The sequence below is a fragment of the Musca domestica genome, unplaced genomic scaffold (assembly GCF_030504385.1).
Source record: "Musca domestica strain aabys unplaced genomic scaffold, Musca_domestica.polishedcontigs.V.1.1 18, whole genome shotgun sequence".
Taxonomy (NCBI): Eukaryota; Metazoa; Arthropoda; class Insecta; order Diptera; family Muscidae; genus Musca; species Musca domestica.
The window spans coordinates 7,895,572-7,911,565 of record NW_026712238.1 but is presented as its reverse complement, the minus strand read 5'-3'; the positions used below and the strand labels follow the sequence as shown (position 1 = coordinate 7,911,565).

General features: G+C 34.3%; 2 protein-coding genes across 4 annotated transcripts in view; one reads left to right on the top strand and one right to left on the bottom strand.

Annotated features, from left to right (window-relative positions):
- The window catches only part of LOC101900727 (uncharacterized), a 211,836-nt gene that overhangs the window by 36,584 nt on the left and 159,258 nt on the right, over positions 1-15,994 (top strand). The window lies entirely within an intron of this gene.
- Positions 1-15,994, bottom strand: part of LOC101900632 (mucin-5AC) — a 51,006-nt gene that overhangs the window by 20,757 nt on the left and 14,255 nt on the right. For all 3 annotated transcript variants that reach the window (XM_059120895.1, XM_059120896.1, XM_059120897.1), the window contains exon 2: positions 12,945-13,237. In XM_059120895.1, coding sequence (XP_058976878.1) covers positions 12,945-13,067 — 123 coding nt within the window. In that variant the 5' untranslated portion in view covers positions 13,068-13,237. The remainder of the gene's footprint in view (positions 1-12,944; positions 13,238-15,994) is intronic.

The window sequence follows — 15,994 nt, the reverse complement described above, 5'->3', positions numbered from 1 at the left end:
CATGGTTGAATATCTTATCGTAGAAGAGAGAAAAATGAAATTAGCTCTGAGAGAACTTATTTGCTCCTAAAAGTAATTGAAAGGAATAATGGTAAAAATATTAAAAATTGTGGCAATCCCTTCAATATAAACATTTCAAACAATCAGGAGCTACAAAATTTTCTCTGACAAAAATGCTACCATTTTCTTAAATTACCCAAATTTTTTAAAATGAATTTTAAGTAAAAATCTGCAAAAGTGGAAAGAGTAGTAGATTATTTTGGCTTCAGGCGGGGAATTATAATTTGACCGAAAAATACATCAATGAGTGAATTGTAGACGAGCCTCATGACATTGACTTCGTCACATACATGTGGGTCCACAAATCTCAGGGTATAAATATTGAAAGAATGTATCAAAGGGAGGCCATTTTCGATCCAGATCAAATTTGTACCAAAAATATAAAATGTTTTCTAATTTTGTACCAAAACGTAGACCGCATTTTCGTCTTTAATATAATTCATAATTATTCGGAAATTTCTATCACTTATGGAGGAGTTACTAGAAGGTGTGAATCCCTATATCCCATGAGAGAAGCTCCATATCAATTTTATTATAAATTATGATTCAGATCTGGATTTTTTCACATTTTATAAAAGCTATTATTGTTAAAAAATTGGACACTTTGCCTGAGAGGTACAGCAAGGAGTAGAACCATTCCCAAACTCAAAGTAGAATCATTACTCATTTTATGAGAGTGACGATTATTTGAAATTTTGAGCCTTTGTGGGTGTGATAACGGAGTTGGGCGTTATAGGCTAGTTTAGCACCCGAACTAAGTTTGATACGAATAGATAATTTCACCATTTTGACCGTACATGTGGAAGGTACGAGAAGGGTATTGTGAAATAACATTGTATGTTGCGAGGAATTGTTAAAAAATCGGTGACCATTTTATATAAGTTATGGGACCAATGTCAATATTGAAAAAATTTCCTAGGCAAAGCTAAAGCAAGTTCGGTGGGGACTCAAAATTTTGAAAATGCAAAAATAAGGTCGTGCTGCTATAAGGTCTTTATCTGTATATATATATATATGAGTGACAATGCCAAGGCAAAATGGCTGAAGCTAAAATCATGAAATTTTGCATGTGGCTCAATGTTGGTGAGATACGGCCCGGATTTCGAAAATTTGTACTAGAAGGATAATAAAAGGTATAACAAAATCAAAACCTCCCTATTAGGCAAACGGATAGAGCTATATTTCTGAAATTTTTAATGAGGGTCGCTGATGGGGTGTTGGATAGATGCCTACATTTTTAAAAATTCGCACTTTAAGTGTACTTAAAATTACTAAATTTGGAACCATTTTGTGTTATATAAACGGATAGATGTATAATCTTGACATTTTGTATAAGAATTAAGTAGAAGAAATAGGGTTGTAAGAGCTATACTATATAGAGGTGGAAATTTGACATGTTGATATTTGACATAAAGAGGTAGTTTTGGAAAGACGTACTTAAAAAAGTACGAAAAGTACCAAATGGTATTAAATATGATATTTGTGGAAGGAATAGAGCTGGATATCAAATTTTATTAAATTTAGGTATTTGGAGGAAGATATAGAGCTGGAAAAACGAAACTTAGTTTGACCACCATCGAAGCTTTACAATTTTTAAAATTTTTCTTTCATATTCCCAAATATTGACCCATGGAACCACAAAAAAACATTCAAATAATGTATTTTCAGATTTTACAAAAACTCTTCTGCGAAATGCAACAAAAAGCTCTAGTATGCCGAATGGGTTCTTGTTCTATTAACTATGAAATATTTTTTTCTTTATAAAATTTTTCATTTCCTTACTCTTTAATTTAATTCATTTTATTTTCAATTTTCATTGCATACTTTGTTGGAAGAGCTTGTGGCTGTCTAATTTCTCATTTATTTTATTTGTTCATAATTTTTTTTCGTATGATAATTATATAATAAAGCAAAATGGTTTTTAGACCATAAAAAAACCAAACACATTTAGAGGTGGTGGTGGATACGCTCACGCGTTTTTCTTCAAGAAAGTAACAAACATGAGTATAAAGATATACATTTGTGCACTACTGTGTGGCTGGAAAAAAAATTCCCCCAAAAACAAGTATGTCTAGCCATGTAATAAATATTACGAAGCCAAGAAAAGCACACAAAAAATCATAATACTAAATTATGGTGGGGCTATTTAACCACCAAAAAATATTTCGAGGAATATTTCATTGCAATTTCTCAAAAAAAATTTTTTTTTTGAGTATTTTTTATATTCATAAAAAATTTAATTTTTGTTTGTGTCGAAATTCTCCATGGCTGATGCGTTAATTATTGGACCATTCATACGTTTGGCATCACAACTTTGACTGTCTAAGACAAATTTTTAATTGTTTTTTTTGTTTCGACCAGAATCCCATAAAAAAAGAACTGGCCAACTTGTTACATTCATGATTTAGTTGCATGGCTGGCATTGTAATTATCGAAAATTGTTTGCAATTATGTTTAATTAAAGATAATTTGTAGATTTTATACCATTATCAAATTATTAATGCAGTATGGATTATGAAGAAAAAAACACAAAATTCTATGAATTTTATGGAGATTTTTAATTATTATGTGAATTGCAATTGCACTCAATTTAATGAACTTTGACCAAACAAAGTTCAAATGTGAGAGGAGGTGAATATCGTCGAGATGTGTAATTAAATCATTTATTTTTTGTGTTTGAGGTATGTGATTTAAATATTTCTCACGAAAAGCAAGAAGGATAGACAGAGAGAAAAGCAAGAGAGATAGACAGAGAGAGAGAGAGAGTTAGGGGTTTTAAGGAGTGTATATTGAACCAAAAGTCTAATGTTTTCAAACTTAAAATAATTTGAAAATTTATGTCATTTTTGAGTAGAGGCATTTTTATTCTATCAGCCTTCTATAGAGAGCTTGTAAGAGGTGTATGCTTGAACCAAAGTCTTAAATACAGGGTGAGATGAAAAAACTGCAACCAACTTCAGACTGCTGTCATTTCTAAGCCACTCGTCCGACAGCTGTTAAAATTATTTCAGTGACAGCTCATTATGTGGTTTACAAGCGTACAAAAGCATTTTGGTGAGAATTTTCCAGAAAAAAAAGTTATTCGTGATGGAATTCAAGCGTGATAGTGTGATTTCTTTATATTTGACTGGAAAACCACTTGTCCTATCCTTAGAGCACTTCAGCATTTAAATGTGAATAAATTTTTTGTGTCCCGTCGTACCATCGCTCGTTACCGTGATACTGGTAACGTAGCCTGACGTCGTCAAGGAAGAGGACGCAAAAAAACAGCAACATCAGTGGAAATGGTTCGAAATGTAAAGAAGCGACTTGATCAAAACCCTCGTCGCAGTGGCTGAAAATGGCTCGTGAGCTGAACATTGAACGCAATATTCCATTCGGCAAATATTGAAAAATGAGCTCGGGGTCAAGCCATTGAAATTCCAAAAAGTACAAGAACTTACACCGCAATCGGAATAAAATAGACTAAAAAGAGCTAAAAAGATGCTTCGCTTGGCCGAAGTTGGTGAACTGTCGAATTTTGTTTTCTCCGATCAGAAAACATTCTTTGTCCAGCAGTTTGTAAACAAACAAAATGATCGTGTTTACTTGCTAAAGAGGTCAGCTGGAGGTGTGCACCTTCGGTTGGCCACCAGAACTCAAGCGCCGGCCATAGTGATGGTGTGGGCCGCCGTAACAGCCGATGGTCGCTCTTCGTTCGTATTAATCAACCGTGGCATCAGAATAAATGCCGAATATTTTCGCGAAAATATTCTGGAGGGTGTATTAAAGCCTTGGGCAGGCAAACATTTTGGCCGCAGACCTTGGACATTCCAACTGGACTCAGAGCACCATCGCACTCAGCACGCGCCACCCAAGAATGGTTACACGATGAGGTTCCTCGTTTCATTTCCAGCGCACAATGGCCATCAAAATCTCCGGATACCAATCCTTTGGCCATTTGTGTCTGGAGTATTTTGGATAGCAAGGCTGGTACTAAAAAATACAAAAGTATCGATCACCTCAAGCAAGCGCTTCGCCGGGAATGGGCCAAAATATCGCAGAGCAACATTTGGGCAGTGTGTAACGGTTTCATTGGCCGTTTAAGGCCATAATTCGTGCCATTGGTGACCAATTCGAACATATCTAAACTTATTCTAACATTTGATGCTATTTCCGAAATTTTTTACTTTCATTCAATAGATTAAAAAAAAAAATAAATAAAATTATGGCCTTTGACTTTGTTGCAGTTTTTTTATCTCACCCTGTATATATTCTTTATCAGCATTCTATGTAGATTTAACGATGTCCGTCTGTCTGTCCATCTGTGGAAATTACTCTAGGTTCCGAACGAAATGAAGTCAGTTGATAAAATTTTACTCAAATGTGTGGTTTGTCTGCAGGACTTTCGGCATTGAAAATGGGATATATAGGTCCCATTTAGCTTCCATATAACTGTATCTCCCTATATTCCGTAGATTTTGGCGACATTGTTCAACGGAATTGCTTAAAATTTCAAAATGAAAGTTCGAAAAAGGTACTACAGCCTGTGTCAAAAAATTGTCTATGCAGATCCAGTACCTGCCAATAACCCAGTAATTCTAATATAAGACGGCAGATCAACGAATGATCAGTTTTCCTTTAGTAAAATGCAACACAATCGGAACAAAGACTATTGACAGATTTTTCAGAGCTTGGATGTGCATGAATCGATGCCATTGCCGGAAAGGAAAAGGCAAAAGTGCGCTGAGACGGAGCATAGTGTGATGACTAAGTGACTGACTGATTAATCAACGTCCAGCCGAAACGGCTTTACCACGTGGGCCAATGTTAGCGGGGGATGGGTTTTTAAAAATTCGTTCGTACTAAAAGGGTACTAAATGTACTAAAAAGTACAGGGCTAGAATTCTGAAATTTGTAATGAGGTTCGCTGATGGAGTGCAGGATAGATGTGCGCTTTAACCAAAGTCATACATAAAGGGTGATTTTTTATCTATTTTCCTTTTGGCAACACTGGTTTTAACAGCTCACACACATTTCGTGTTTTGTTTCACAGTCAAACACCTTCAGTTTGATCTATAATTTAACCGAATCATGGATTTCAAGTGAAAAAAAATATAGCTCTTAAAATATCACCATATAATTTTTTTCTTTAACTTTTTTAAAAAAATAAAATAAAACAAAAAAATAAATAAAAAAAATAAAATAAAAATTAAAAAAATTATAAAATAAAAAATCCATCCAAACGAAAAAATAATGGGAAATCCAAAATTCCTGTCAACCATAAATCTCAGCTATGACTCAATAGGATATTTTTAGTTACTCTAGTTTGTCTTTCTTTCGCCTATCACACAAAGTGGTCGGCGGCCAACCCGTTTGACACACATTTACTCAATGACATAAAGACCCATAAAACACTCACCCCTCCTCTTTCCCCTTTCCCCTAATCACACGAATGCAATTTTTCCTTTCCCACTCCCAAGTGGTTGTTCGACGTAAAATTTTTGTGGAAAAAAACTGGTTGCTCTCAATTCCATGAATGTTAAATTTTGATCAACTGTTTGTAAAAACATAATGTGTGGTGATTATTTAATAAAGCAAAACCAACAACAACAAACAGATAGTAATAAATAATAATATTGAAAAAATATATATACAGACTCTATAACAAAAAAAGCAAGCGTTTGAAAGAAACCCGTGTGTGTGTGGCTTACAAAGAGAATATTTAATGAAGGGGGGATTTAGAAAGATTTGGTTTTTGTGCAATGGCTATTTGTCAAATATAATTAAACAAAGCTTGGAAAAAATTGCTGAATTAAAAATAAACCACACATGGAGTGTGAGAATTTTAGCACATGGGAATTTTTTTGAGAGAAACACACACATATACACCCATTTATATGTATTGTCGTTAAACTTCTTTCAGATCAGATTTAAATTCAAATTGTTATTCTATGGACATTTCGAGGAAATAAAATGTTAACTGAAAACCTGAACAGTTTGCATAAACTAAAGAAGATTGTATAGGTAGGTATCTCTATTATTATGCAAAACGTTTTCAAAGCAATTCAACTCATTTCCTTAAATAGCCCTACCTAAAATACGAGAGATTTCATTGACTAAAAATCAACTGCACCCTATTTTTTATTTTTACATCCAATGAAGGCAAGAAGTTTTGGAATTAATCAGGGAAATGGGTTTTATATTGGAATAATGAGTTGAATATCTAATTTGTGTTTCAAGATTGAAAAACAATTATTATTCGTTTAATACAAAGAGAGTAACTCGCATTTTTTTCTAGGAGAATGCTTTTACAGCTCAAAAAGGTTGTTTTATGACGAAGAGGTATGATGTGAGAGTTTTCTGGGTACAAAAGAGAGATAAGGTGAAAGTGAAAGAGAGAGATATATGCATAGAGAGAGAGGGAGGGAGAGAGAGGGGTAAATGGAGGCGAAGAGAAAACATGAGAAGAAGAACAAAAAATGCCCTCGGAAGACAAAAAACTAACATGAAGACCTTAATGAAACGAAGACTAAGAGGGGATCTTCTATGTATCGAAGAGCGATAGGAGGTCTTCTATGTATCGAAGAGCGATAGGAGGTCTTCTATGTACCGAAGAGCGATAGGAGGTCTTCTATGTATCGAAGAGCGACAGGCGGTCTTCTATCTATAGAAGAGCGATGAATGGAAGAACGACAGGAGATCTTCTATGTATAGAAGAGGTCATCTTCTATGTATAGAAGAGGTCATCTTCTATGTATAGAAGAGGTCATCTTCTATGTATAGAAGAGGTCATCTTCTATGTATAGAAGAGGTCATCTTCTATGTATAGATGAGGTCATCTTCTATGTATAGATGAGGTCATCTTCTATCTATAGAAGAGGTCTTCTATCTATGGAAGAGGTCTTCTATCTATAGAAGAGGTCTTCTATCTATAGAAGAGGTCTTCTATCTATAGAAGAGGTCTTCTATCTATAGAAGAGGTCTTCTATCTATAGAAGAGGTCTTCTATGTGTAGAAGAGGTCTTCTATGTATAGAAGAGACCTTCTATCTATAGAAGAGGTCTTCTATCTATAGAAGAGGTCTTCTATCTATAGAAGAGGTCTTCTATCTATAGAAGAGGTCTTCTATCTATAGAAGAGGTCTTCTATCTATAGAAGAGGTCTTCTATCTATAGAAGAGGTCTTCTATCTATAGAAGAGGTCTTTTATCTATAAAAGAGTTCTTCTATCTATAGAAGAGGTCTTCTATCTATAGAAGAGATCTTCTATCTATAGAAGAGATCTTCTATCTGTAGAAGAGGTCTTCTATCTATAGAAGAGGTCTTCTATGTATAGAATAGGTCTTCCATCTAAAGAAGAGGTCTTCCGTCTATAGAAGAGGTGTTCTATCTATAGAAGAAGTCTTCTATCTATAGAAAAGGTCTTCTATCTATAGAAGAGGTCTTCTATCTATAGAAGAGGTTTTCCATATGTAGGATAGGCCTTCTATGTATAGAAGACGTCTTCTCTTTAGCAGGCGAATAATGGGTCTTTACCTCCTTTTTTATAGAGGCCCCTAGTGCTAGTCGTCTTCTACTAAAAATAGTTTTCCCCCAGAGTTCTGCTTTTTCCCATCGCTGAACAATATTTTTTTAGAGGATATTGCAAGGCATTTTGCAGCTCTTTTTCTTGCTGCCAGTTTATCTCATTCCATTTTAGTGTCAATTAAATATTACCATATGACTTTAAAAAAAAAAAAATGAAAAACGTTTACCAATTTCATAATTGCTGCTTCCGATACAAATCGGTGTCGATTGCTAACTACTGTTGGCCAAGATGAACTTTTGCTCTCTTGTCTATTAGCTAACAATAGAAATAATTGGCTGGAAACAATGGCTGGGCGTGTTGGAATAGGCCAATGGAAATATATGCATGAACAAGATGTCTGAGTTGGAACATGGGCGTAGTTTGGGGAATGGCGCCCAATCACACATACACAAATATATAAATAAAACATATGTATTATTTAAAAACTCCATGTATTTCCCCCTTGAGCTCCCACCAAAAAAAAAACTGTCTGAAACTACAATCCTTGTCATATGCCAACGAATCATTTGTTGCACTCTCAACAGAATATTGTCTAATTTCGGTGTCAGATCGTGGCAGCGGCAACTTTGTGTTGTAATTAAATAATCACATTGACAACGGCGGAACGTCGTATCCAGCGCGCAAACGCCGGGAGCACTGGGGCAGAAAATCACCTACAAGAAAACGAAACCGGGTAGCTAAAAACGCCAGCAAAAAAATTGAGCGATTTGAGTGGTGATTACAAAAATGGTGTCTCTAGCATTTTCTTTTGAGACGGCAAGCAGCTGTTTCAATGGAAATGGAAAAACTGGCGAACTACACCACGAACTAACTAAGTAAGGCGTTAAATTTTGTGTGGCGGATAAAAAAAATAAAATGTGTAAGCCGGTTTACGTTAACGACTTTAACTTTAATGTTATTGTAATAGTTGCCTGGCTGGCCAAATAAAAAAAAAAACACCGATTGCAGTTAATGGAAAAATACTCTTGAAAATAACTGCCAAAGCTCTAGGTTTGTTTTTTTGCACAAAGTATGGAAACTTACTTTCAATTTCGGTATAAAAATTGTTTTGTTTTTGAATCTCAAGTATTGATATTAAGAAGGAAAAATTAAAACGAAATCAAAAAAAAAAAAACAATCTCCTTTGCATGCCTATGATTGGAGTATACATATGTGTGCCTGTGTGTGTATTGGAGTCAGGAACTGGTTTCAGTTTTGTTGTTATTTATTGGCGGGCCTAGAGACCTGAATATGTGGTGACGGTGAAGGAGGTGAGGGGTGATAATTTGTATTGGCAGTAAAAGGACATTTTTGTGTGTGATTTGCTAACCCTTGCCTAACCGACCAACCAACCAACCAGTAGCCTCGAATGGTAGGAAAAGTGGTCAATAGCATTGTTAACTGAAGGACTTTTGGTAAGCGGTAAATAGCAATGCACGTTTCGTTGTTGTTGTTGCTGTTTTTACAGTAAAGGTTACTATACCTTTCGAGGTCATGAAGATTGTTCGTTAAACATTTATTCATGAAAAAAAGGAAATGTTTATTTTCGATATTCCGCTTTACCCAAGGAAAGTTTAAACAAAAAAATTGTCAACAAGATTTTATCTTTTACGCTTTTTTTGCGTAATAATGCTTTTTTTGTAACGTTTTCAAAATGTTTGTGTACATTTTAGTGTTGGCGATTTGGTATGAATCATTTGTTGTTGTTGATGCAGGTTTTCGTTATTTGCTCAATAAATATTTGTGTTGAAAAAAATCGCCTCATCATCGATGCAAGTGGCCAGAGGTATTTGACAACAAGTTTTAAATATCTGACATTAATCTGTTACACATTTCGATATGGGCGAAAAATGGGTCAGTATTTTAACCTACTTTATTTTTCAAGGGGTATGAAATAAAAAAACAGGAGGTCTTCGACTTATAAACGACCCATAGGAAGTGTTATGTGCTTAGAAGACGGAAAGCAGATCTTCTACATATAGTAGACCTTCAGAATGTATTTTATATGTAGAAGATCTAGAGGAATTATTGGTTTTATAAGGACCTGAATAAATGATTTTAAAAAAAGTAATTCCGCAGGGTATGTTAGCCACGTATTTTTCGCACCAAGCTCATTTCATTGATTCCCCATAAGACCACTTGAAATTATTCTGAAAATAGAGGCACGGCCTCATGAAGGTTGTTGTATACATTTAACATATCTTGTAGCGATTCTATTACTAGAAGATATTCGTTTTCACCACATCAGACACTGTTACTTACAAAATATCCTATAAATAGGTCTCTTATAGCTGTTTGGTAGAATGAAGATAGCCAGTAGGTCTTTTTAAAATAAAACGCTTTAACAAGCTCTCTTTTGGTAATCCAGACTCCCAGATCATTTTACCACAGTTACCACTTGGGGTCCTAAGTACGATATATTTTTTCTTATGAAACTTCATATTTCCCGAGTTATGGGCCCCTAAAATTCCGTTAGAATTCCAATGTTTGTAAGATCAACAAAGGCAATGTGAAGCTCTGACTCTCCTGATACAAAGACCGGCAACACAATTAAACTTTACTTTTTAAAAAGAGCTCCAGTCACCGGGGTTGGAATCCTGCCATAGGCGAATTTGGACATACTCGGAGGAGAAAAACTCAAGACTTGGCCGAAGGTTGATTACTTAAAAAAGTATTAAATTAAAAAAAAAAAACTTTAGATCGTGTTACTCAGGTTGATACCCTGATACGGTGGTCGTACAAAGAAATTATAGCGTCCCCTGAACAGTACCTGAGGTAAAATTTTAGAAATGATTAGTGAGTTTGCCCTAATACCACTTGCTCCATGATCTTTAGAGAGGAGGCCTCCTGTAGCTTTTCTATATAGAAGGGTCTTGCATAGTAAGCTTCTGTAGATCTGCTAAAAAAAGAAGACCCTCACCTCTTGGACGCCTACAAATAAAATGCCTTCCGTTGTTATTCGGCAGACACCAGATTTTTTTTTTTATTGGTTTATAGAAGATCTCCAGTTGGTCTTTATTACACATCGAAGTCCTCCTCATAATTTTCCATGAATAAAATACCTCTATGGTTGGAGGATCTCCTTTAGATTTTATATAAGTAGAAGGCGACATCTTCATTTTCTATACAGAGGGTCCCTCTAGGCCTTCTGCAGTTCCTGCATTCTATGACTTATAATCGAGAATGTATTGTCTATGGATAAAATACCTCCTGAAGGCTTCTATAGGTAAAAAGACCCAATCTATGTATTTTGTAAAGGAGAAGTCATTTTGTAGTTCTATGGACAGAGTATCTCCTAAAGTTCTTCCATCGAGAAAATGCATCCAATAGGTCTTCCACACATTGAAGGCTGCAGTACATCGTAGAAATTCTTCATTAGGTCTTCTATACCACCTTTAGGTCTTATATAGTTTAAGGGGCTCATGTAATTCATCTATACATAGACCTCCTGTCGCAGGTATGGACCACTTCTGTTAAGTCTTCCTCATGTATGAGATATTCTGTAAGCCTTTATTTATTGAAATATCCTCCAAAGATACTCCGTCTTCCATAGGTTTTTTATATGTAAAAGGCTTTCGCTTTAGGACATTTTGGAAAAAAATAAGCATTTTAAATGGAAGTTCGGACCCCAGTTCTCCCCCGCTTACGCCTCTGTAAATAGGGACCTATAAAAGAACATCTTTGAAGTACTTTTTACGGCATTCCTATCTACAGAAAACCTTTAAAATACTTTCTTTTCCCCAAAAGACTTGTTTCGTAGAAGATCTCCTCTTTCTATAAAAGAAGGGTTCCCTTTTTATAAAAGATTTGTAAAAAGCTTTCTCTTTCTATAGAATACCTTATTATTCTATATGAGACTATTAGGTGTTGTCTTTTATCGACAGAAGTCATTTGGAAGTTCGCTTTTTTACACAAGACATTTAGGAAGTTCTTTTATTAATAGAAGGTCTTTTAATGGTCGTTGTCTCTATAGAAGATCCTGAGAACTTATTCTTTCTGTTGAAGATTTTTGGATGTTTTTCTTTCTATAGAACATCTTTGGAAATTCATCATTCAAATCTTCTACCTTTTATAAAATAATTTTGGAAGACATTTTTTCTATAGATGTTTTATGTTTTCTATTGGAATTATTTAAAAGATCTTGTGGATCTCAATTTATCTGTCTACAGAAGACTTTTAGGAGGTATCTTTGACCTTTTGAACATACTCTTTTTGAGGAAGATGCTTTAAGCGTTCTGTAGAGGACGCTTATAGCGTTCCCTATTTATAGAAATCCGTTGGAAGTCCTTCTTTCTATAGAATACCTTTAGAATGCAATGTTTTCACAAGAAACATTTTTTTTCATTAGAAAATCTGTCTTCATTTTATAGAAGTTTTAGAAGGTTTATTCAAGAAGTTTCCAAATTTTCCAAATGTTTAGCTATTCCAAAAGATAAAACCAACGGTTTCATGAATTGCTGCAAAACGTCAATAGAAAATATTTATTGCAAATTATGTGCAATTTTGTTCAAGTACTCGTCGGAAATAGTCGGATTTTTACGTTTTCACAACGATAGGAGACGTAAATGACAAAATATCAACTCCTTTTTTATTTGATTGGTGATGTGGAAAGAAACCTATCCCAGGTGTCTTATATCCTAAGGTAATTACTTTGAAAGCAAAAAAAGGAATTGAAAAGAAATCCCACCCTGAAAAAGTACAATTTTCCTCCCGAGCTTCCGTTCCTTTTGCCTTAGTGTTAATAAATTACTATTTTCTTAATTTAAGGAACATCTGAGATAGTTGAATACAAACGAAAAAAAACCCTCGTATGATTACTTTGATATTTTGAAGAAAAAAAACAAAAGACTTAAGACACAATCTCGAAAAAAGTTTAATTTGGAAGTATGACATAAATTCAAGTTCGTGACTTAAGTCTTTTGTTTAACAATGTAAGTCTAAGAGAGATTTCCAAGCTTTCTCCTTAATATTCTCTTGAAATTTCTTCCACAGAATAGCGGCATTTCAAGCTCTTCAAGTTTGTTTCTTAAGTCTTTTGTTTAAACTCTTTACTGTTCTCAATTTTAGAAAGAGAATGCTACAGCACATGTTTCTGTCTTAAGTCTTTCGTTTTGGCAAATTTTTCTTGCACTCCTGAACTAACTGTAAATTTTCTAAAATCAATTTCAATAACCATAAATTCCTTTCCTTCATTATCATTGCCATTCACTTGTGTCCAACCTAAGTCAAATGTCAATATTGTCTTATTTGTCATGGCAAACAATTTGCTTTAGCAAATATACCGTAGTCATACCGTAGTTGTAAACAAAATAAATGCAAAGACGATGGCCACTTACCTTTCCATTTGACAGTGGGATCTGTAACACATCAAGTTCCTGATTTGATGCTGGCAGAGGGACAGCCGCCACAAAAGCAAGGACAGAGCACACGCAGGCAAGTGATAACATATGGGACCTCATTGTGTCTTTGTGTGTATGTGTGTGTGAATAAGGGTTGGTTTTAGGAAAAAAGTCTTTTTTTTATTTTTTTTTTGGTAATTTAAAAGCGTTAAACGATTTCACCGTCTCGTTTATCAACCAACAACTGATGATGGATTTTATGCCACACCGAGTACGTAAACTAAACTAAACTGCAAAAGAAGAAACAGAGAGGGAGAGAAACAAATTAAAAATTAGTGATTGGTCTTGTTTAACTTGAAATACATATTAAAATTGCTAAATAACTTCCAGTGAATAAAAGCGGAAGTTGTTGTTTGTGCATGTTCTAAAAAAAACGAAAAACGAAAAAACAACAACGAAAATACGAATGGATGCCCTTTAAAAATGAATTCGTGATTCCACCTGAAACAACCTGTCCGGTTGTTTTTTGTTGTTGTTGGAAATTTACAAATATTTCAACCAAAAAATTAACTGTTTATGTTAAATCAATCATTGTTTAAATTGGCCATAAACTTGGGTGTTTTTGTTTTTCTGTCATCTTTGTGGCCAAGAAGCAGCAGCAGAAAACCAATCGCATGACCTTGCTAGGAATGAGATTTTTTTTTTTGAAATTGATTGAGTTGTTTTAAAAATCTCTGGGTCACCACCGGGGTTGTTTTGATCATTTATTATTGTTTTGTTAATATTCAAATTTATTGGTTTTTTGTTTCTGTTGTTTTTGTTACAAATACTAATGATTATCATCTAAATGACCACAATCCAAAGTTTGAAGCCATTGACAAGTCATCTGCCAGAAAAGTAGAAAAAAAAAACAAAGCGAAAACTGAAAGACCCTACCAATTATCGGCCAAGGTCATCCACATTGCTTTTGCTTGTCTGGGTCTTGTGAATTTTTGTTGTTGTTGTGATTGTATTGGTTTTTTGTTGTACTTAAAGCGTTTTTATTATTATTTATTAAATTAGTGGACGCCATGTGCCTACTGTGGGGAATTTTTTCTTCGTCCGCTCGTTTGTTCGTTCGAGTATTTGGCCAAATTTATTATTTCATGGTAATCACGATTTTATGTTAATTTATAATGCCAATATACGCATAAACTATTTCAATGTGTGTGTGTAGTTGTTTTATAGTTACTTTTGGGGAGAGAGAGAGGGCGAAAGAGATCTCTCTTATAGAAGAGAAATATATATCTAAAGAGAATTGTGTTTGAAAATTTGTGTTTGAACTATTTATTTATCTGGGAATTTCTAAGGTATTTTGGATTTTTTTTTTAATTTTGGAATTTTTGTAAAATGTTATAATGCTGATTTTTGGATTTTTTTTTTTGAAATGAATTAAAAATTAAATCACGTTAAATGCAACTCAACTTCTTGTCTTATCTATGAAATATTTTTTTTTTTGGGATTCTATTTTTATTTTTGAATATGCAACTTAAAAATATTCAATATTAAATTGAAAATTCAAATTCAAGGTTTTCTAAAAGAAAGGGGTTTGAAATTAACAAATTTTAATTTCAAATATCTCTTTTTGGAATTTAGTTATTAAAATTCCAATACCCGTTTGATTTAAAAAAAACCCCAATTTAAAAAAAAAAATATTTAAATGTTTTTTCTTGGGCTCAGAACTAGTTTGAAAGTTAAATAAAATCGACTGCCACTGTTGAAAGTTTGTTTCTTAAGTCTTTTGTTACGAACTTTATTTAGCATCTATGTTCTATGGAGAGAACTGGCGTGAATCCTCTAAGAAGACTTCCAGGTATTTTATAAGAAGATATATAGATATCTGCAAGAAAGCTTCGGATCTTTTACAAGAAAAGCTTCAGGTGTTCTATGAGAAGAAAACTTTCAGCTTTTCTATAAGAAGAGCACCGCTTTTTCACAATTTTTCCAATTTTCCATGGAGAAGAACTCCAGTTCTTCTATGGAGATAACCTTCAGTTCTTCTAGAGGGAAGACTTTCAGTTTTTCTGGGAGAAGACTTTTAGTTTTTCTATGGAGAAAATCTTCAGTTCTTCTGTGGAGAAGACCTTAAATTCAACCACCGGAGAAGATATTATTTTCTTCAATGGGAAGATCTTCAGTTCTTCTAAAGAGAAGACATCCAATTCTTCTATGTAGAGGACCTTTAGTTCTTCTATGGAGAAGATCTCCAGATCTTCTATGGAAGACTTTCAGTTCTTCTATGGAGAAGATATTATTTCTTCTATGGAGAAAACCTTCAGTTCTTCTATGGAGAAGACCCACAGATCTTTTACTCGAGAGAAAATGTTCAATTTTTCTATAGAGAAAACCTTCAGTTCTTCTATGGAGAAGGTGCGCCGATCATCTCTAAAGAAAACCTTCAGCCCTTCTATGGAAAATACCATTATTTCCTCTGTGGAGAAACATGAAGTTCTTCTTTGGAGAAGTCCTCAAGTTTTTCTATGGAGAATATATTGAGTTTTTCAATGGAGAAGACCTGGTGTTCTTCTATAGAGAAGACAGAGTTATTTTATGGAAAATACCTCCAGTTCTTCTATGGTGAAGACTTCAAGGTGTTCCATAGAGAAGACCTACAGATCTTTTATAGAGTAAACCTAGAGTTATTTTATGGATAAGACCTACAGATCTTCTATAGAGAAGACCTAGAATTCTTTTTTTGGATAAGACCTCTAGTTCTTCTACTCGAGAGCAGACTTCTCATTCTTCTATGGAAATGACCTCTTCTATGGAAAATACCTGTAATTCTTCTATAGGAAAGCCTTTCAATTCGAGCAATGGGGAAGATTTTCAGTTCAGTTCTTCTATGGAGAAGATCTGGAGTTTTTCCGTCGAGAATACCTTGTGTTCTTCTATGGAAAAGACCTGGAGTTCTTCAATAAAGAATACTTCAGAGTACTACAATGGAGAAGATCTAGAGCTCCTTTATGGATACGACCTCCAGTGCTTCTACCCGAGAGAAGACCTCAAGA